The sequence below is a fragment of the Ctenocephalides felis genome, unplaced genomic scaffold, assembly GCF_003426905.1.
Source record: "Ctenocephalides felis isolate EL2017-DRISC unplaced genomic scaffold, ASM342690v1 CF-g0.4_SCAFFOLD_03572, whole genome shotgun sequence".
Lineage (NCBI taxonomy): Eukaryota > Metazoa > Arthropoda > Insecta > Siphonaptera > Pulicidae > Ctenocephalides > Ctenocephalides felis.
The window spans coordinates 13,422,063-13,442,206 of record NW_020539726.1 but is presented as its reverse complement, the minus strand read 5'-3'; the positions used below and the strand labels follow the sequence as shown (position 1 = coordinate 13,442,206).

Sequence of the window (20,144 nt, the reverse complement as noted above, 5' to 3'; positions counted from 1 at the left end):
AAAATATTGAAAAATCAGCTTCAATTCTTTAGAAATGCTTTGTATCTAAAACATTTTTATGATTAAAGTGTTTTTTTTTAATGAACAATGTCTTTTATATATTAATAGTTAATTATTATACAAGTAACATGCTTTTGATTGGCTTTGATACTTGTAATTTGTAATAAATATGATTACTACAAATTATGCATATTTTTTATATCAGATTACAATATAATCTATAAGTTAAAAGTGATGGTATTGAAAAAAAAAACAGAATAAAAGAAATTAAAAAAAAATAAATAGAATAAATAATAATAAAAATAATAGTATTATTAATGAAAACAATAATCAATAATCAATAATAATTATAAATAATTTGTTTGAAAATTTTCCTGTACAAAACAGAGAAAATTCTGTTGAGGACGTTAGATCACTGGGCCATTTTCTTTTCAGGCGTTATAATTTTTTGGCTGTCTATACTATTTGCATTTCCAGATTGACGTGTGCATCCAATTTGTTCTGAAAGATTAAACTTCTGTTTTGGATCATTTCCGCTACTATAGGAATTTTATAGGATCATGTGGTTGGTCATAAACCGCTCTGCAGATCATTCTCAGAATTTTGTTTTGGACTCTCTGGATTATGTGATTGGCTCAGCCCCATAGCTCTATCCCATAAGTCCATATTGGAATTATTATCGCTTTGTAAAATAGAAGTTTATTTTTTAGAGACAGTTTAGATGATCTTCTCATTAGCCAGTTTATTTCCTTCAGTTTCTAATCTATTTGTTTTTTTTTTTTTATTAAAATATGCATTTTTCAATTTAGTTTACTTTCTATATGTAATCTTAGGTATTTCACGGATTCCTGATGTGGTATAATTGTCTTATTCAAATACAAGGCAGGTCTTGTGTGGCTTCTCAATGATATGATGAGATGTTGAGATTTCTTAACATTAGTTTTTATTTTCCATTTATGTAGCCATTGTTCTATTTTTGCCAGATAATTTTGAAGTAAAGAAGTAGCTGTTATCAACACATAATTGAAAAAGCAAAACAATTTATATTGTAGTAACTATCGCACAAAAGTCAATTACTCTTTAAATAAAAAGATTAATTATAATCTAATTATATTAGATTAATTATAATATAATATTTATAATAATTATAATAATAATAATTAAATATAATATAATTAAATCTGAACCAAACAAAGTCATAATAATTAAATAAAATATATACTTTTATTTGTAATGATTCATAAATAATTCATAACTTTACATAAATATTTAATATTTTTAATATTATCATTTAATCAAGGCAATTTTTTGAACATGCAAATATATATCTTTCGTTACTTATATTAATTTTGTTTAGAACTATTCAGATCACTAATAACAGTTAATATTATAAATTACAACCATTTTATAGTCAATTTGCACTTAGTGCTTACATAAATTAATAACAGATGCACTTAATGCTTATAAAAACTAATATTAAGAGATGCATAAACTCCTTTAAGTTTCTTCTTATACATATTCACTTACGTATTATTTTGTTGTGATGTAAATATAATTTTACTGGCAACACCAGTGAAGCATTTCTTCATTTAATATTTATTTTCACCTTGTGATAAGCGTTACTTAGTACTCCTCTAAGGTTCCAAATATTTGCAAAACTTTCAGGTTGAACATTATAATTTGAATCAACTGCTTTAGACCATAATTCCATCTATAAAGTCATATTAAAAAATATTCAATTTTATAATAATCATAACTTTCTAGTTCATCATGAAATACCATTTCAAAACATGGTTTTTAAATTCCTATTTTTATTATTAATTTAAATTTAGATACCAATTAATAAAAATAGTTATTCTTTTATAAGAAGAAACTATTGAAATATTTTTTAACCTTATTTGAAAAGAAAAAAATGTTGTTCTTACATGAAACAACATGACTTTGCACAGTTAATATTGTATTAATAAATCTGAACATTGTAAAAATTAATTCACTAAATACCTCTTTCACACCCTTTTGCACAGGTACATCAGCAGTCCATAAAGTCCAACCATAATGTCGTGATGAAGGTTCTTTACCTTGCTCCAGTTTTGCTGTCGTCCATGTTAAACCTTGATCACCTGTTACATCGACTCGCACAATCCTTTGACCACCTCCAGACCAAGCATATCCTAGTTAAAATATTTTTCATTATAAAAAATACTTATTACTGATTTATATTAAAAGTCGAAATAGTAATAAATTTGAGAAAATGGAATAGTATATTCTGAAGAACACTAATAATTATATTATTTATAATTTAAAAGTATACTATGACAACAAAACTAGCTTAAGACTTCTTAAAAAATATTTTTTTTAACTATTCCTTATTTTGTACCTTTAACTTTGATAAATCCATTTTCAGGTTTGACTTTTTCATTCTCCTGCGGTAGGCATATGGCGGATGTTACAGGCATTGCCTGTATAGCAGGTGACTTAGTAAAATCAACTGTATCCCAATCCGTGCTTGGACTAAATCCTTTATAATCATTTTGTTGCCAGTGGGAATCACTCTCCTCTGAAGATATGACTATTGATCCTAAATAAAAAAATATCTCAATAAAAAGTAACTGATAATCGATAGTAATGAAAGAGTGCTCAATCCAGAAATAATTGTTAAAATGGAGTTAAAAGTATGTGATAACTCATATTTGCCTAGACTACATACTCAATTTAATAAAAAATGGTTATTGAAATTTTTTTAAAAAATTTGATTAAATAGCAATATTTATACCTAACCACTTAACATTCCTAGCACCAATTACTCCTGGTATAATAACCCTCAAGGGAAAACCATGATCTCTATTCAGAGGTTTTCCATTCATTTCATATGCAAGCAGCACATCATTTCGTGGATTCATTACATGCGATAATGGCACTGAAGCACCATAAGTTGTATTTGTAGGATCAGCATCTAATCCTATAAACTAATAAAAATATACAACCAGTAAATAATGATTCAAGTAAATCAATGCACTAGTGAATGGATAAAAAATAAGCATAACAAAACGATTAAATTTGGATTTTATATTAAAGTTTAAAGGCATATTTTTGCAAAATTCTATATTTTCTGGAATTAGATAAATAATGTGAAATGTTCTTTTTCACATAAGTATTCAAATATAGTAAACATCATTGGATATATTAATATGAACATATTTTTATTACGCTGATACATTAAAGCATTGCTCCTAAAATACTAAAATTGCAACTTTCGAGTTGTTTATTTACTTCTTCATTAATTATAGAAAGGAATGGAATTTTAAACAAATAAAAAAAATGTTTATGTTTTCATTTGTTAAAGGGTTAATATTTATTAAAAAAAAAAGTTTATTAATTTTTCAGGAATGTATAGAATTTAGAAAATATATTTTATACTTAAAATTTAAAAATCATATAAAGGTGTCGCATAAAGATTGGAACCATATAGGAACACCTTACTTCAAAGCAAAAAATGCTACTCAAATCACAAAATTCCAATGCAAACAATATAAAAATATAATGCAAACAAATTATGAAATTTTGATCATCATTGGATTAAACGGCAAAACAACATATATTACTTTTATAGGTGTAGTCATACATTTATCTATGGAATGATGAAATGGATATTGGATAAAAAAAGACAAGAAAATTTCATTAAAATACTGTTGAGGCCCTATAATAAGATTATTGAAGAGGTCTTGAAAAATATTACTTTTATAGGTGTAGTCATACATTTATCTATGGAATGATGAAATAGATATTGGGTAAAAAAAAGACAAGGAAATTTCATTAAAATACTGTTGAGGCCCTATAATAAGATTATTGTATTAAGAGGTCTTAAAAGGTCTTAGAACCTAGTGTTACTTTACAGACATTATCATATATTATAAAATCGACTTACCTGCACATGACTTTCTTCATCTGATTTAATACCCATGGATTCCAAAACATCAACTAATCGGGCTCCAGACCATGTGGCATTACCAACAGCTGCTGCACCCCAAGTCAAACCTCGAACATCTTTAACCTTTATTTGGAAAAATTAATAATTCGAAATATTAGAAACAGAATCTGATTTGCTAATTTTATTATTCACTTTCACTTTTTAAAATTTTCTCGTGAAACGATTCATAATGAATTGAAACCCCGAGAAAATACAAAACTTTATTGAGAAAGTTCAAATTAATTTATTACCATGTGGTAAAATATGCAGAAATAAATGACCTAGTATTATGATAATTATTAAATATTAATATTTACCTTAGTCATTTCTGACCGTCGATTTCCGCCGCACATTATAGCTGCGCTGACTGAATATTTTGGCAATTTTTTAATATCATCTAACTTGAAAGTTGCTTCTTTAGTCACTGATTTGTCACAAGCTATTTCCACAGATATATCAAGTTCGTAATCTTCAACATTAATGTCAGGTACAGGTAAATGATTACGCACATAAAACATTTCACTAAAATATAAATATATTTGGTAAATCTGGTGCTTATGATACACGCTATAATATTCACTTACTTTGGTGTGAAAAAACTATCACAGAGCAATTTCAGAGGAGGCTCAGCATTGAATGGTTTCTGTGAAGCAGCTTTCAGTACTGGATGGCGTTTAGGTTCTGTACTCCAAGGATCATGTAAATCTGATGTGTCAGCTTGATCATCAGGATTCAGATTACCTTAATGCATATACTACATATTAATATAGTGTATGACAAGCAATATTATTTGATAATATATGTATAATTATAAATTATTTTGATTGTTAATATTTTTATTTTTATAGTGTGTTCGTTCATTTATCAAATTATATAAATTTAGACATTTCGATTGTATAACCAATAATTAATTGGATTATATAAGATTGTTTTAGTAGAGCTGGACAACAGCAAAATTTTTAATCAAAGTTTATTATAAATACTTTTGTGATTTTAGTTCCATTTAACTTAAAATTGGTCATTTTGTCCATACCTATTCTTAGTGTCTCCAGTAGAGCCCAAACTTGTGGATTATTATGTTGTTGATAGATATTCCAAAATGGTTCTACTGATCCTCCAGCCGCTAAATTTATAATATCGCTTCCTGGATGCTCCGCTACAAAGTTTGTAATATCATAAACACCCAAACGATAAGTCACCCAAATTCCAGTTTCCCTATTAAAGACAATTTTTATTTAGATACCACAAACTTGTAGAAATGCTATCTATTAATCTAACATTGAAGCATGTTTTGTGACATCGTCCATGCTATAGAATGGCAAATCTGGCCTTGGTTCTCCTACTGCAACTTTTTGTACACCAAGTTCATTTGCACTTTCTGCATGAACGTGAAGCAATTTTTTTTCACCTGCAAAAAAAAAAGTTTTTTTTAAAGTTTTATATTGTTTTATTTTATATTGTGTGCGTGTATAAATATATGAACTTGAACATATATGATCTTCAATATAAAATCAATATTTTTAGGTGTAATTTTTTATAGTTTTTAATTAAACCAAGCATTTGCAAAAAGAAAAACTATATGTAATGAGTACATTTGTAATGCAATATAGTATTTCAATAATATTTTGTTTAAATAATACATTAAATTTATTATTATTATTTCATTATTATTTTTAATATTTTTTTGTATATTATTATTTACAGAATTTATTTTATAAACTGCATTTCCTCCAAAAATGAAATAATAATATGTGCCAAAATGTTTGGTACAATAAATACTTACATATGAACTTCGATGATATAATTTATTAGAAATTATGTATTATATAAATTTTAGATTTTTTACTATACGTTGAGACATATTCTTGATTGTTAATTTGCAGCCAATTTCGACACGGTTGTGTGTCATCATTCAGTTATTTTTTTGAAATTCTTACAGCTCAAAAAATTTTTCATAAAATTTAGAAAAAAGTTTAACTTTAAAACATTATACTATTTTTTCATAAGAACAGAAATAATGAAGTTTTTCATGATATTCTTTTTTTTTCAATAATAAATCGTAGATCTAACAAAAATATATATATATACAAAAATATATTTACTTACTGGTATACTTATAACCAGCATAAGCAGCTGCAACTATACCCAAAAGAGAGAATACTTTGTGACTATGCCACGAAGAACAGTTTTCATGATTACTTTGTGAATGATTTTGAAAATGTGCTTGTGATAGACAAATATATCTGGTGGATGTTCCTCTGATTTTCAAAGTATTCCTTATAATTTGTGGAAATCTAAAATACAAAAATATGGAATAAGTAAAAATTATTAATTAATAATGAAAATAATGAAAACATCAAAATTCTCTATAGAGAGAGTACTTATAAGTACTAAACCTATAAATTTAATTATACCTAACATACATATTGCAATAATTACATTTGATATTACATGTTATAATAAAAAAAAAGCCCATAAACCAGAGCGAAAACAATGAAGGTAAGTAAAAAAAAAAATATTACAAAATATATTCAAATGTGATAGGTCACGTAACAAATTTATATTATGTAGTTTAAAAACAATGACCAAATTAGTGAATAAACATTCTTCTATCTAACATTAGATACAACAAATTTATTTATTTAAAAATTACAAAAATATGGAATAAGTATAAAAATAATTTAAGCGTTAACACTATTATTAAAAAATAATGAAATCATCAAAATTCTCGCTTTAAGTGTGGAACCTATAAATTTAATTATATGTAACACACATATTGCAATAACTAAAAATGAACAAAAATATATTAGATATTACATGTTATAATAAAAAAAATTATAGCCCATTTAAGTATTAAAATCAGAGCAAAAACAATGAAAGTAAAAAAAAATATTACAGCATATATTCATCGAATGTGCTACATCATGTAACGTAATGTATATTATGCAGTTTAAAAACAATGACCAAATTAATGAATAAACATTCTTCTATCTAAAATTAGATAACACAAATTTATTTATTTAAAAACTGCATTGCAAAAATATGGAATAAGTATAAAAATAATTTATGCGGTAACACTATTATTAAAAAATAATGAAATCATCAAAATTCTCGCTTTAAGCGTGGAACCTATAAATTTAAAATTATATGAAACATACATATTGCAATAACTAAAAATGAACAAAAATATATTTTATATTACATGTCGGAATAAAAAAAAAATATAACCCATTAAAATATTAAAATCAGAGCGAAAACAATAAAAGTAGGTAAAAAAAATATTACAGCATATATTTATCAAATGTAATAGGTCATGTAACAAATTTATATTATGCAGTTTAAAAACAATGACCAAATTAATTAATAAACATTCATCTATCTAAAATTAGATACCACAAATTTATTTAAAAATTGCATTACATCAAATTATGTACAAATGATGCAGATGTTTCTAAGAACAATTAATGAAACAAAATATTTATGATGGAGAAAATGATATGCTATTATCAATTATTTATCTAAATTTATTATCTAAAATTAGATACAACAAATTCATTTAAAAATTGCATTACAACAAATTATGTACAAATAATGCAGATGTTTCTAAAAACAATTAATGAAATAGAATATTTCTGGAGAAAGTTTATATGCTATTATCAATTATTTATAATTGATGTTTAGAATTCTGTCGATAAGTATGCAATTGTCGCATATACACAGAAAATGTTATAAATAGAACACATGCCAAACGACAATATGAATATTTAATTAATAAATAAATTGACAACGATACCTGCAATTCATTTTGAACACTTATTTAATCACCCACTATTATGAAATTAAAACATAAGAAAAATTCTTGGTGAAATTCGTCGAAATTTCTTTAAGGTTATACGGATAGTTCCGTTTGTCTGTCGTAACGCCGAGATGTATGGAACGCTAACGATGTACTGTATAATAAATGACCTCTCATGCTAATCAGCTACGATATTATTGCCAATACTTGTTATCACATTTTATCAAAGCTATTTAAGTCAATATATAACTTTTGCGTATGGACCACATGTTTACCATCAAAGAACTGTCAAATAGTTCACTTTTTCAATATTGGATGTATCTGTCATCGCATTGTCAAGGCCCATCGAAGTTGCGAAGGTCAAGGTCAATGACTTGCGAATACTTTGCGAAGAACCAGAAGAACATGAAAGTTTATACAAATTCAAGCTAAATTTAAAACAAGAACGTTAAAATAACAACGCGTTTTCCATAGCCAAAACCATATTTTCTTTTTACTTGAAGAATGTAATTCGATCAGGCTCAACATAAAACACTTTACAAAAATATATATCTATAATATATACTTATATACAGGGCCGGTCCTGGGGTCCTCAGCGCCCGAATGCAACTTTTTTTCTAGCGCCTCCCCCATTAATTTTGATTGTTTTAACAGTTTATCATTTAAATTATATAAATATTTACATATTATTTAAAAATTAATTTTTAATTATTCTGGTGCGGAATAATTATTTATAATCTAAAAGCGTATAAAACATATTGATTTTAAATTTATTTAGAAAATCGAGGCGATTAGCGGGTTGATTAGAATCAAATATTTTAAAATTTTCAATTATTTTTAACTTATGTGCAATACCAAATATTTGGGTATTAAAACATTTCACTTATTTATTATGCGATTTATTCTATTGAGCAAATCATGCTAAGAGAGCTCAAAAAAAAACTAGAACTCATAACACTCGTATTTCATGTTTGATTTTTTAAATTTTATTTTAATTTAATTTTTCATTATTTACAATATCCAAAATTGCGTCGTAAACTTCTCCTTCATCCTTACCTATGTTCTCCTTATTCCTTATTGATATCGCAAGAGCCGAATTGTATTCATCCTTGCTTTCCCGTATCAGTTTATTGTTTTAAAGTTAAATTTTTAACGTATTTAAAAAGTATTGTTCAAAAATCAGTAAAAAATGCAAAGAAATTACACATTTCTTGAACTATTTTGAAAAAAAAAACTAATTATTTTTTATATGTATTATTTCTGCATAATTAATAATTATTAAATTTAGAGTATGGACACCACTAGGTATAAAAAGAAACTTAAGATTTTCGTTTCAAAGTAAATTTTGCTTTCATTTTTCATATTTGTTCCATTTCCATAACCCTAACTACGCATGTCTTCAACATTAAAAATTCATCAGATGCGTAACATTTGCAGCAAAAACAAAAGCTACAATCTTTTTTTATTTATGGCTACAATTCAATTTCTCGGAATAAATATGCCATTTTCTAACCACTGAGTTCCCATTGTACATTTTCCCGATTATAATTTGTTTATATTTTTTAACAAGTTCCGATTCAACTAAACCAGCTCGCAATTTTTGTCAATAATGCCCAATAATTAATTTGATCTTTCGTAGTTGCGCTTATGGAATTGAACACTAGATACACTAGAATTTAGTTTATCTAGTGACTAGATAATTTCTTTTTCGATTCCACGGCAAATTCAAACAAAGAAAAAATTGAATAAGTAAATTAAGCAGTAAACAGAGCTGTTATTTACTAATTTGCACAGTTATTAATCGGTTAATTGTTTCTATTTATATAACATTGCAAAATAAATATGCTTTTTATGTCTCCGTATCCCTAGTTAAGTTAAATTGTTTATTATAACTTATTAAGTATTCTAAATTTTATATACATAATAAAAAATGTAAATAATAAATCATAAATTTAATTTCCGAAGCTTAATTTGGCGCCTTCTAAGGCGTGCGCCCGCATTTTTTGCATGCAACGCATGCAAGGCAGGACAGGACCGACCCTGCTTATATATATAAATATAAATAGAATTTTAATTTTTTTCTAGCTAAAGTTTTAAATCTCACTAATATACTTAAAATAAATAATTTTAATTCTGCAATTCAGTTTATATAATTCTTATAAATATTAGACAATGCCCTTCATTTTAAATTCGATTGATTAAGTTTTGTTTATTTAGTTTTTTGTAAACATATATAAGTTACAGTATTTATAATAATCTATTTGAAAACATTTAATATTCCTCGAATATTTCATTACGGTACGGGAAGTTCCAGCAATTTGCCTTCAAACACGATGCCATTCACCACTAGTTTATCTTAAATCCGAAATTGGAACTTTAACGCGAGGGATGAGAGTAGTCTTTAATTAATTGTAAATATAATTTATTTCACGATTTTGTGATGAGAATTTCTCTAACTAAATCGAACATACTCAAATAACAAAAACCTACAAAATAGTGTTTTAACTGTTACCAGGCTAAAACAAAAAATTCCTAATAATCTCATAAATAGCCATTTGTAAACGCTAACATTAATATTATTATTATTATTATCATTATCTTTTTTCTAATATTGTTATTTTGTTATATTTTATTGTTTTTCTAGTATTATTTTATTATTCAGAAATTTTATTTATTTTATTTATTACTTTATTTTTTTATTATTTGCTTTTATTTTATATTGAATCATCATACCACTAATATCATTTTAATGTAAATTCTATCCTTTGTACTCTTATTTATTTAAATTTATGTTATCATTATTATAATTATTGCTAGATGTTATATTAATTTACAGTTGTAATAAATATTGTAATTAAAAAAAACTGTAACTAGTGGTGTATGGCACCGTGCCTTAAGACAAATTGCTAAAACTTCCCGCACCAGAAATTATTTTTTTTTTTTTAAAAAATTAATTTTTTTTAACTTTGAAAAAATTAGATTTTTGTAAAATTTTACATTTTCAACAAAAAACTTGGAAAAAAAAAACTTATGAAAAAAAATGTTTTTGAAATTTGTAATTTTAAAATCTGAATTATTTATTTCGATATAAAAAAAAGAAAAAAAAATTGAAATAATTTTTTTTCCAAAAGTAATTATTTTATCAAAACATGCAGGAAATTTTATGAATCATTTAAATCGGATGCTTAATTCTCTCAAAAACTGCAATATTTTGCACATTTAGCTCGGTATCTCCGAAACGGCAAGACCTGCCTTTGCCAAAAAGTAAACACCATTTCTCCCCATTACGAATTACGAATTGAATGTTTTTCGGACCATTCAATTTGGATGCTCCGTTCTCTCAAAAACTCGATATCTACTTTCTGCACTCCGTATCACCGAAGCGGCAGAACCTGCCTTTGCTAAAAGCTAATCATCACATTTCCCTATCAATAAAAATCGAATGTTTTTTTAACCATTCAAATCGGTTGATTCGTGCGTCCGAAAACGTGGACAAAAAAATGGAGACACACAAAACACTCTCACTTCCATTTTTTCTGAGTTATGCCAAAATATTCAGAAACCTCTGAAACGTGAAGATACGCAAAAGTTTTCATTTTCGGCCCATTACTATAACTTACCCTACGGGAATTATAATTAATATATAATTAATTATAGGCTACTCAATATTTTCAAGATGTTATGTACTTAATGTTGAATATTGAGAGTATCAATTAACTACAATTAGTTTGCACTTCTACATTTCAAATGATTTGTGATATTACTATTAAAAATAAAATATTCGTAATTTGAAATATAATGAAATTCAAACAAATAGAACCTATATTTATATTTTTATTACTGGCAGTTAATGGAACACTTCAATAAAATAGATAAAAATAATATTCAAAATAGGTAATAATCAATCAAATAATAGAAACAAGAGTGTTTCTAGTTTTTGTCTAATGACAAGTATTTTATGAAAATATAAATGATTAACAATCTTTCATTTAATATGTTAAATAAAATATCAAAAGCGCTTAAAAATCTGATTTCACAATATAATAATTAACTGTATCACAGACATTTATAAGAAATCTCGATACTTTTGATAAGAGCGAATAGACGGCACTGCGTTAAGAAGATACTAATGGTATATGATAAAATAACAATTATATAGAGATAATATCTATGATAAATATCTTTGGAATTTTCTGGATTTCTTCAATAACGAAATTGTTTATAAACCAGTATAAACTAGAATTATGTAATTTTTAAATGTTTTTTAAGAAGAAGAGTAGTGTAAAATTTTCTTTAACACGGAAGAAGAACATAAGAAACTACAATGACCTCGATTATTAATAATAAATGGCTGGTATAATTGTGTGTTGATATAAACATCTTTGTAAGTGATAATTAATCAACGGTAATTATACAGAAATATATATCTACTATATTTTACTATGTTCAATTTTTCTGCTCAAGATATTGAAAATTATTGTTGTCTGAAAATATACCTTTAAAAAAGGCAGTATGTAATATATATATATATATATATATATATATATATATATATATATATATATATACATACATACATACATACATACATACATACACACATACATAAAATGTATTTTCTCAGAATCATTCGATTATTTTTACACATATAAATATTTTAATGACATTAATCGTAATTATATCAAATAATCAGTTCTAAATTAAGGTATATTATCATATTTGTTGTTTGATATGAAATATGTTAAAGCAAAATAAACAATAATTTTATGACGATATCAATTGCCCTACATTAATTTTTTGATTAATTTTAATACGAAAACATTAATAACTTTTGGTAAAATTATTGAAGAAATATAAAATAAGACCATATTATATTGCGTAAAATGAACTTACAAAAATTATAAATAATTGCATAGCCCGTTTTTGTATTCAATTAAACAGGCTGCAGCATCATTTATAATGCATTCCTGAAATGTACCGTGCAAATCAACTATAAAATTGTAAAAATACTGATGGTATGATTTCATATTACATTCTATTAAGATGACCAAACGTTTCAGTTTTTTCTAGAAGAAATAAATTTCTCGGTTTCAAGCTTTTTGTCCTGGAATGTTTCGAATTTTTAAAAAGTATGGTTTTCAATGAATGAATATCAATTGAATTTTTGCTTTTACTTGATAATGAAATTATAACATGATACTTGATAATAAAATCCGTTGTAAATAAATTAAATCTCAGTTTAATAATTATGAACTACCACTTTTAAATTTACAAAAATGCAAAAAGTCACGCGGAAAACGATATTATTTACAAAACTTATAGACCCCTTCTTTTAGGTCAACGAAAAACTTCACGCATTTAAATTATATGTATTGCCCGCAAATAATTCTATAATTGGTACATGGCATCGTGCCTTAAAGCAATTTGCTGGAACTTTACGTACCACAATGAATATTCGAGCAAAAAAAAATTAATAATCAATAAATTTTGATCAATGATTAATAACAATTGTTTAAAATGTTTCCAAAGAGATAATTATAATACGATACAGTGATGATCTTATCACTCAAAACACTTGAAAATGTTTACATTAGGAAGGAATGCTGAATGAATCCATCTGAGGAATTATTTCTTACGGGTAGAATAACGCATATGAAATGTATACAGTTTTAAACTGAATTGTAAATTTAAAATTTGCGTTTGAGAAAAAAAGTAAAGTAATACTCTGCATATGTTTGAAAATTTTGAAAAAAAATTAAGATTTTGAAATTTGTTTGAACCGTATAAGTAAACTTTGAAAATTCAAAATCTTGGTACAAAACCTAAAAATTGTAACAAAATTTGTTCTTATTATTGAAATATCTATAAAATATCTGATAATTCTATGTGAATATGTTTAATAATAATTTTAGACCGCCAAATATCATTTTTTATTACATTTTTTTTGTATTTCCGAAACCACTAGCCCTGCCTACTTAAAAATTTAACCAATTCTTTTCGTCAATACAAATAAAATGTTTTTTGAATCATTCAAATCAAGTGCTCCGTTACCTCAAAAACAGAATTACCAATTTTAGCACTTTTTGCCTCGTATCTTCAAAAAGGCTGGATCTGTCTTCACCAAAAACTAATCAACACGTCTCTCCATTAGTAGAAATTGAATGTTTTTTGAATAATTCAAATAGGTTAGCCATGCGCCCGACATCGTGGGCGAAAAATTGTATCTAAACATACATACACACATACATCTATTTTCTAAGGTATACCAAAATGTTCAAAAAACCTTTGAATTCGAATTCGATTTTTTTGCGATTACTATGAATGACTTACATTACGGGAATGCAATCCCCTTTTTTGTCTAATCCTAGGTGACGAAAAGCTCTTCTGATTCTTGGGAAAGGCCTCTTTTATAGTTTTTCTTAAGTTCAGACTTGTTATGAATGGAACTCTCCATCCTTCCGGAAAGGCCGCCGCTTAAGCCTAGCGCTGATGTAGATAAAGGTCATGTAAGAGCGGCGTAGCACTTCATTCGCTAGTGTAGCGCGGCGGACGTAGCATATATTGTACTAAATAATTCGATCACGAAATAAACAAACGCACTAACGATGATATCACTATATTTCAACATATATTTTTATTAGAGGTAATATTATTATATTAGATTCATATTTTATAGACTAAGTCGAGGCACAAAGGTCCAATTTGTTTTCGAGCAATCATATTGTGAAAACCATACCAATTGTATCACAACAAATAACACATATCGAACAAGCAACTATCTATGTTCAGTAAAATTACCAGCTAATTCATCAATGTATAAATGTGTTTTTTGCTGTTTTTCAAAAATTTGTCACCGTTTTTCAATGGGGACTGCCAGGAGGTACCAAGTCTAATATCTTATTTTTAATTTTAAAGGGATTATACAAAATATTAGCTATATTTATATTATTCAACCAATGCAAAATTTATATTTCATGGGATCATTTTAAACCGAAATAACACTGTATAGAACCTTGATCTGGTTATTTGACAGAAATGACTTGTTGGAATGGCTGTTTGTTTAATTTATAGCTGCAAAATTGCTTTTTTAAACTCTATTTACTTTTTTATTTACTATTTTTTATTGTTCACACATTTGCCAGGAAAAGGTTCAGTTGGTTCTTTTTACTCCACCCTCGCAAAAGCTTTTATAGAGGTTATATAAAACAAACTGTTGAATTTAGTTTAAAGTTAACAAAACATTATATAAAACAACTAAATAATGTAAACTTAAAAATTATATTGAGGCCTCGTAAACTAAACCACAGTGCTTTAGACCAAAAAAAAACTGACAACAAATGGAAATATTTTCGTTATGGATTTTTAAACATTGCCGTTTTTCTCCCGATAGCAACGTCTTAAGAATCAAGGCGATGGCTGATTATACATCATTTTCCCTTTACTTTTTAACTTCCCGTAGGGTAAGTTATAGTAATCGCAAAAAATCGAAAATGAAAATTTTGATATATCTTTACGTTTCAGAGGTTTCTGAATATTTTGGCATACCTTAGAAAAAATGGATGTATGTGTGTGTGCGTGTATGTATGTGTGTGCGGATACAAATTTTCGTCGACGATTTCGGGAACACGGATGAAGCAATTTGAATAATTTAAAAAACATTCGATTCGTATTGATAAGGAGACGTGCTGATTAGTTTTTGGCGGAGGTCGGTCTAGCCGTTCCGAAGATATGGGGCAAAAAGTGCCAAAAACGGTACCTCAGTTTTTAAGAGAACGGAGCGTCCGATTTTAATAATTCAAAAAACATTTTACTTGTATTGACAAGATGAAGGTCTAGCGGTTTCGGAGATCTAACGAAAAAAGTAAAAAAAAGTGCCATTTGGCGGTCAAAAATGATCATTAGACATATGCACGTCAAATTATCAGATATTTTATAGAGATTTTAACAATAAGTATATATTTTGTTTACATTCCTATGGGTTCCGTACCAATGTATACCCGTTAGACAGCGACGCGGCGCTTACGCGCTTTATATTTTGTCTCTATGCAGTTAAAGCAGTACTATTGCTTTGAAAAAAATTCAGATCTTCCAAAATATGTCAAAATAAAGAAAAATCTTCCAAAAAAATTAATTTAATTTTTTTTCAAAAAAGGTAATTTTTTGTCCAATTTATAGTTTCTCAAAAATCTTATTTAATTAATAATAATAATAATAATAATTTTTGGTACGGGAAGTTCCAGCAATTTGCCTTAAGGCACGATGCCCTAATGGCCTTAAGACAGAATTCCACTTACAGCTAGTTAATATTATTGTTAAAAATATTTTAACTTTTCTGGTTTTTGAGATATCGGTGTTGGACCTTTTCACACGCGGAATTTTAAGCCCCGCACTACTCAATCAGAATATAAACACAAGTAATACAAAAGAAATACAGGATGTTGAGAATGTTGAGAAAGAATGCAAAATGTTTTCCAACTAATGCTAATAATCATTGAATAATAAAACTACAAAGGGTTATAGCTTATATGTGATACCACAAGAAACTAATTTTGCTTCTATATATTTTTATACTAGTTTCATTAGAAAATAAACTAATATGCAAGACATGAGCAGTTAAAATATTCCATGCGGCCTATCAACCCGTCGTTAACTAACGCAATTATTAATAATTGTACAGAATTATCAATAAAAATGTTTTCTTTCTACTTAAACAAGGCGTATACCTCACGCACCTCGCTTCTGGTGTCAAATGACGTCAAGGTGGTAGGTACTTTATAAATTATCACCCAGACTCCAGTTCATCTTCATTGATGATCTTCATTTCCTATCAATCGGTAGTGTAGTATCAGCAATGATTGCATTTTTTACTATTTCGAGCTCACGTCGTTTCATGGAATATTTAGCGGTTCATTTACTGCTAATTACGATATTGTTAGCGAGTGTGGCGAATGGTACGGATTATTGTGACGATTTTTTATGCTGGGATGTTGGACTGCCGCATGCTGGGTGCAATCACACGGTGAGTAAAATACTTTTGTTTTTTAAGTAATTTCAAAAATCTATTAAATTAAGTTCATTTTCACGCTTCATTTGGAATTCCATCAATCCCCGCTGCTTTACCTTTCTTTATCTTTTTTATGTGTTGTCTAATATCCGCGTCAGTAAGAGTTCATTTTCACTTTATTCAATTTACAAATATGAGTTTCTAGTTTCTACCATGTATTGTAGATTTTTTTTTTTTTTAATTTCAATAATTATTACAACTGCTTAATTTATTAACATCAAGTATATTATAAATAATAATATAAATTTAATAAATAATAAAAAGCAAAGGATAAATTTACATGAAAATAATATCCGTAATGTGATTTAATGTAAAATAAGCAAATAATAATAAAAATAAGATTAATAAATAATATAAATAAAATTTCAGAATAATAAAATAAGACTAGAAAATAATAAAATATAGTAGATGATTTCATTTAATGAATGCGATAAATACATATTTAAGTTTAAATTTGATTTAAAATAAGTAAACTAGTGGTGCATGGCATCGTGCCTTAAAGCAAATTGCTGGAACTTTCCGTACGAAAACTAAATTATTAAAAAAAAACTTTGAAAAAAATATTTTTTAAGAAATTTTGATTTTTTTTAAAAATTGACCTTTTTGAATACTTTGACTTTTTTACATTTTGATTTTTTTTGTATTTTGATTTGTTTTGAAAATTTTGAACATTTTTTAAGCATCGCGCTGCATAGCTGATTTGGAGTCGAAATATCAAAGCGCGTGAGCGCCATGGTCGTCTAACGTGTAAACATTGGTACGGAATCCATATAAATGTACTCAAAATTTGTATTTATTATTATAATCTTTATAAAATATCTGATAATACGAGCACATTTGTCTAATTCATTTTTGACCACCAAATGGCATTATTTTTTACTTTTTTTATTGATTTAATTTTCAATTTCTTTACAAAATTTCACCAGATTGTTTCGTCAATACAAGTAAATGTTTTTTTTAATTATTTAAATCAGACGCTCCGTTATATCAAAAACTAAAATGCCATTGTTGGTACTTTTTGGCCCCGTATCTCCCAAACGGCTAGACCTGCCTTTGCCAAAAACTAATCAGAACGTCTCCTTGTCAGTAGAAATCGAGTGTTTTTTAAATTATTCAAATCGTTTAATCCGCGTTCGCAAAATCGTTGACGAAATTTTGTATCCGCACACACGCACACACACACACACATACATCCATTTTTCTAACAATAAGGTATGCCAAAATGTTCAAAAACCTCTGAAACGTAAATAAGTAAAAAAACTTTTCATTTTCGACTTTTTTGCGATTATTCTAACTCACCCTACGGGTAGTTAATAACCAAGATTAATAGTAGAAGCTATGCAACCATATATATATTGATAGATCGGGGCTTAAGGTCTGAGAATAAAAAGGTCTACAACTGATATATCAAAAACAAGTAAAGTTAAGAATTTCTTAACAACGATATTTGTAAGTTGGAGGAATGAGATGTATAACCAGCCATCACCTTGATTCTTACGACAATGCTATCGAGAGATGAATGTTAATTTTTGAAATTCCATATCAAAAGCATTTTCTTTCGTTGTAAGTTTTTTTGATTGTGCGCACTGTTGTTTAGTTTACGAGATCTTAATATAATTTTTACGTATAAGTTATTTAATTGTTTTATAAGACTTATTGTTAATTTTAAATTAGATTTATAAGCTTTTACATAACCTCTATGAAAGCTTGCAAGTGGTGAAGTAAAAAAAGACAACTAACTTTTACCCCCTGGCGAAGGTGTACAACATTTAAGTTGCAGTCATATTTCAAAACTACTGTAAGTGGAATTCTGTCTTAAGGCAATTAAGGCATCGTGCCTTAAGGCAAATTGCTGGAACTTCCCGTACCAAAAATTATTATTTTTTAAAAACGATTAACATTTTTGAAAAAAATTTACTTTGAAAAAATAAGATTTTTGAGAAACTATAAATTCGACAAAAAATTACTTTTTTTTGAAAAAAAATTAAAAAAAAAAAAAAAAATTAATTTTTAAATTTTTAATTTTTAATTTTAAATTTTAATTTTTTTTTTCGAAAAAATTTTTTAACTTCCCGTAGGGCAAGTTCTAGTAATCGCAAAAAAATCGAAAATGAAAATTTTTCATTTCTCGACGTTTCAAAGGTTTCTGAATATTTTGGCATACCTTAGAAAAAATGGATGTAGGTGTGTGTGTGTGTGTGTATGTATGTATGTGTGTGTATGTATGTGCGGATACAAATTTTCGTCGACGATTTCGGGAACACGGATCAACCGATTTGAATAATTCAAAAAACATTCGACCCGTATTGATAAGGAGACGTGCTGATTAGTTTTTGGCAAAGGCAGGTCAAGCCGTTCCGAAGATACGGGGCAAAAAGTTCCGAAAACGGTAACTCAGTTTTAAGAGAACGGAGCGTCCGATTTTAAAATTCAAAAACATTTATTTGTATTGACAAGATGAAGAATCGATACAACTTTCATGAAGGTAGGTCCAGCGGTTTCGGAGATATAGAGGAAAAAGTAAAAAATGAGCCATTTGGCGGTCAAAAATGATCATTAGACATATGCACATCAAATTATCAGACATTTTATAGAGATTTTAACGACAATATAAATTTTGTTTACATTCCTATCGGTTCCGTACCAATGCTTATGCGTTAGACAGCGACGCGGCGCTTACGCGCTTTATATTTTGTCCCTATGTAGTTAAAGCAGTACGATTGCTTTGAAAAAAAAGTTCAGATCTTCCACAATATGTCAAAATAAGAAAAAAAAATTTTTTTTTCAAAAAAAAAAAAAATTTTTAAAAAAATTTTTTTAAAAAAATTTTTTTTTTCAAAAAAAACTAATTTTTTGTCCAATTTATAGTTTCTCAAAAATCTTATTTTTTTAAAGTAATTTTTTTTCAAAATGTTAATCGTTTTAAAAAAAATAATAATTTTTGGTACGGGAAGTTCCAGCAATTTGCCTTAAGGCACGATGCCCTAATTGCCTTAAGACAGAATTCCACTTACAGCTAGTTTTTTCTTTATTTTGACATATTGTGGAAGATCTGAACTTTTTTTTAAGCAATCGTACTGCTTTAACTGCATAGGGACAAAATATAACGCGTAAGCGTCGCGTCGCTGTCTAACGCATAAGCATTGGTACGGAACCCATAGGAATGTTAACAAAATGTATACTTATTGTTAAATCTCTATAAAATATCTGATAATTTATTGTGCATATGTCTAATGATCATTTTTGACCGCCAAATGGCTCATTTTTTTACTTTTTCCTCCATATCTCCCAAACCGCTAGACCTGCCTTCATGAAAA

The 20,144-nt window shown here is 27.1% G+C and overlaps 2 protein-coding genes across 2 annotated transcripts in view; one reads left to right on the top strand and one right to left on the bottom strand.

Moving 5' to 3' along the window:
- Positions 1-1,498: 1,498 nt before the first annotated feature.
- LOC113387760 (probable sulfite oxidase, mitochondrial) lies at positions 1,499-7,992 on the bottom strand. Its single transcript, XM_026625139.1, has 11 exons — positions 7,761-7,992; positions 6,074-6,261; positions 5,246-5,375; positions 5,001-5,182; positions 4,552-4,708; positions 4,285-4,489; positions 3,926-4,051; positions 2,774-2,966; positions 2,378-2,578; positions 2,002-2,171; positions 1,499-1,711 (listed from the first exon to the last, which is right to left on the bottom strand). Exons 1-11 carry the CDS (start codon positions 7,769-7,771, stop codon positions 1,586-1,588), a joined length of 1,689 nt encoding a protein of 562 aa, XP_026480924.1. The 5' UTR covers positions 7,772-7,992; the 3' UTR covers positions 1,499-1,585.
- Positions 7,993-14,203: 6,211 nt separating this feature from the next.
- LOC113388106 (probable sulfite oxidase, mitochondrial) overlaps positions 14,204-20,144 on the top strand; it is a 9,946-nt gene continuing 4,005 nt past the window's right edge. The window contains exon 1 of the mRNA XM_026625513.1: positions 14,204-14,269. Within this exon, the coding sequence (XP_026481298.1) occupies positions 14,204-14,269 (66 nt within the window). The remainder of the gene's footprint in view (positions 14,270-20,144) is intronic.

Bases quoted from the DNA above. Each gene is read 5' to 3' on its own strand.
- LOC113387760 (XM_026625139.1), bottom strand. The intron at 4,052-4,284 runs GTAAATATTAAT...TTCCAAATAAAG, and splicing joins GACGGTCAGAAATGACTAAG to GTTAAAGATGTTCGAGGTTT. The intron at 2,579-2,773 runs GTATAAATATTG...TTTTTTATTTAG, and splicing joins TAGGAATGTTAAGTGGTTAG to GATCAATAGTCATATCTTCA.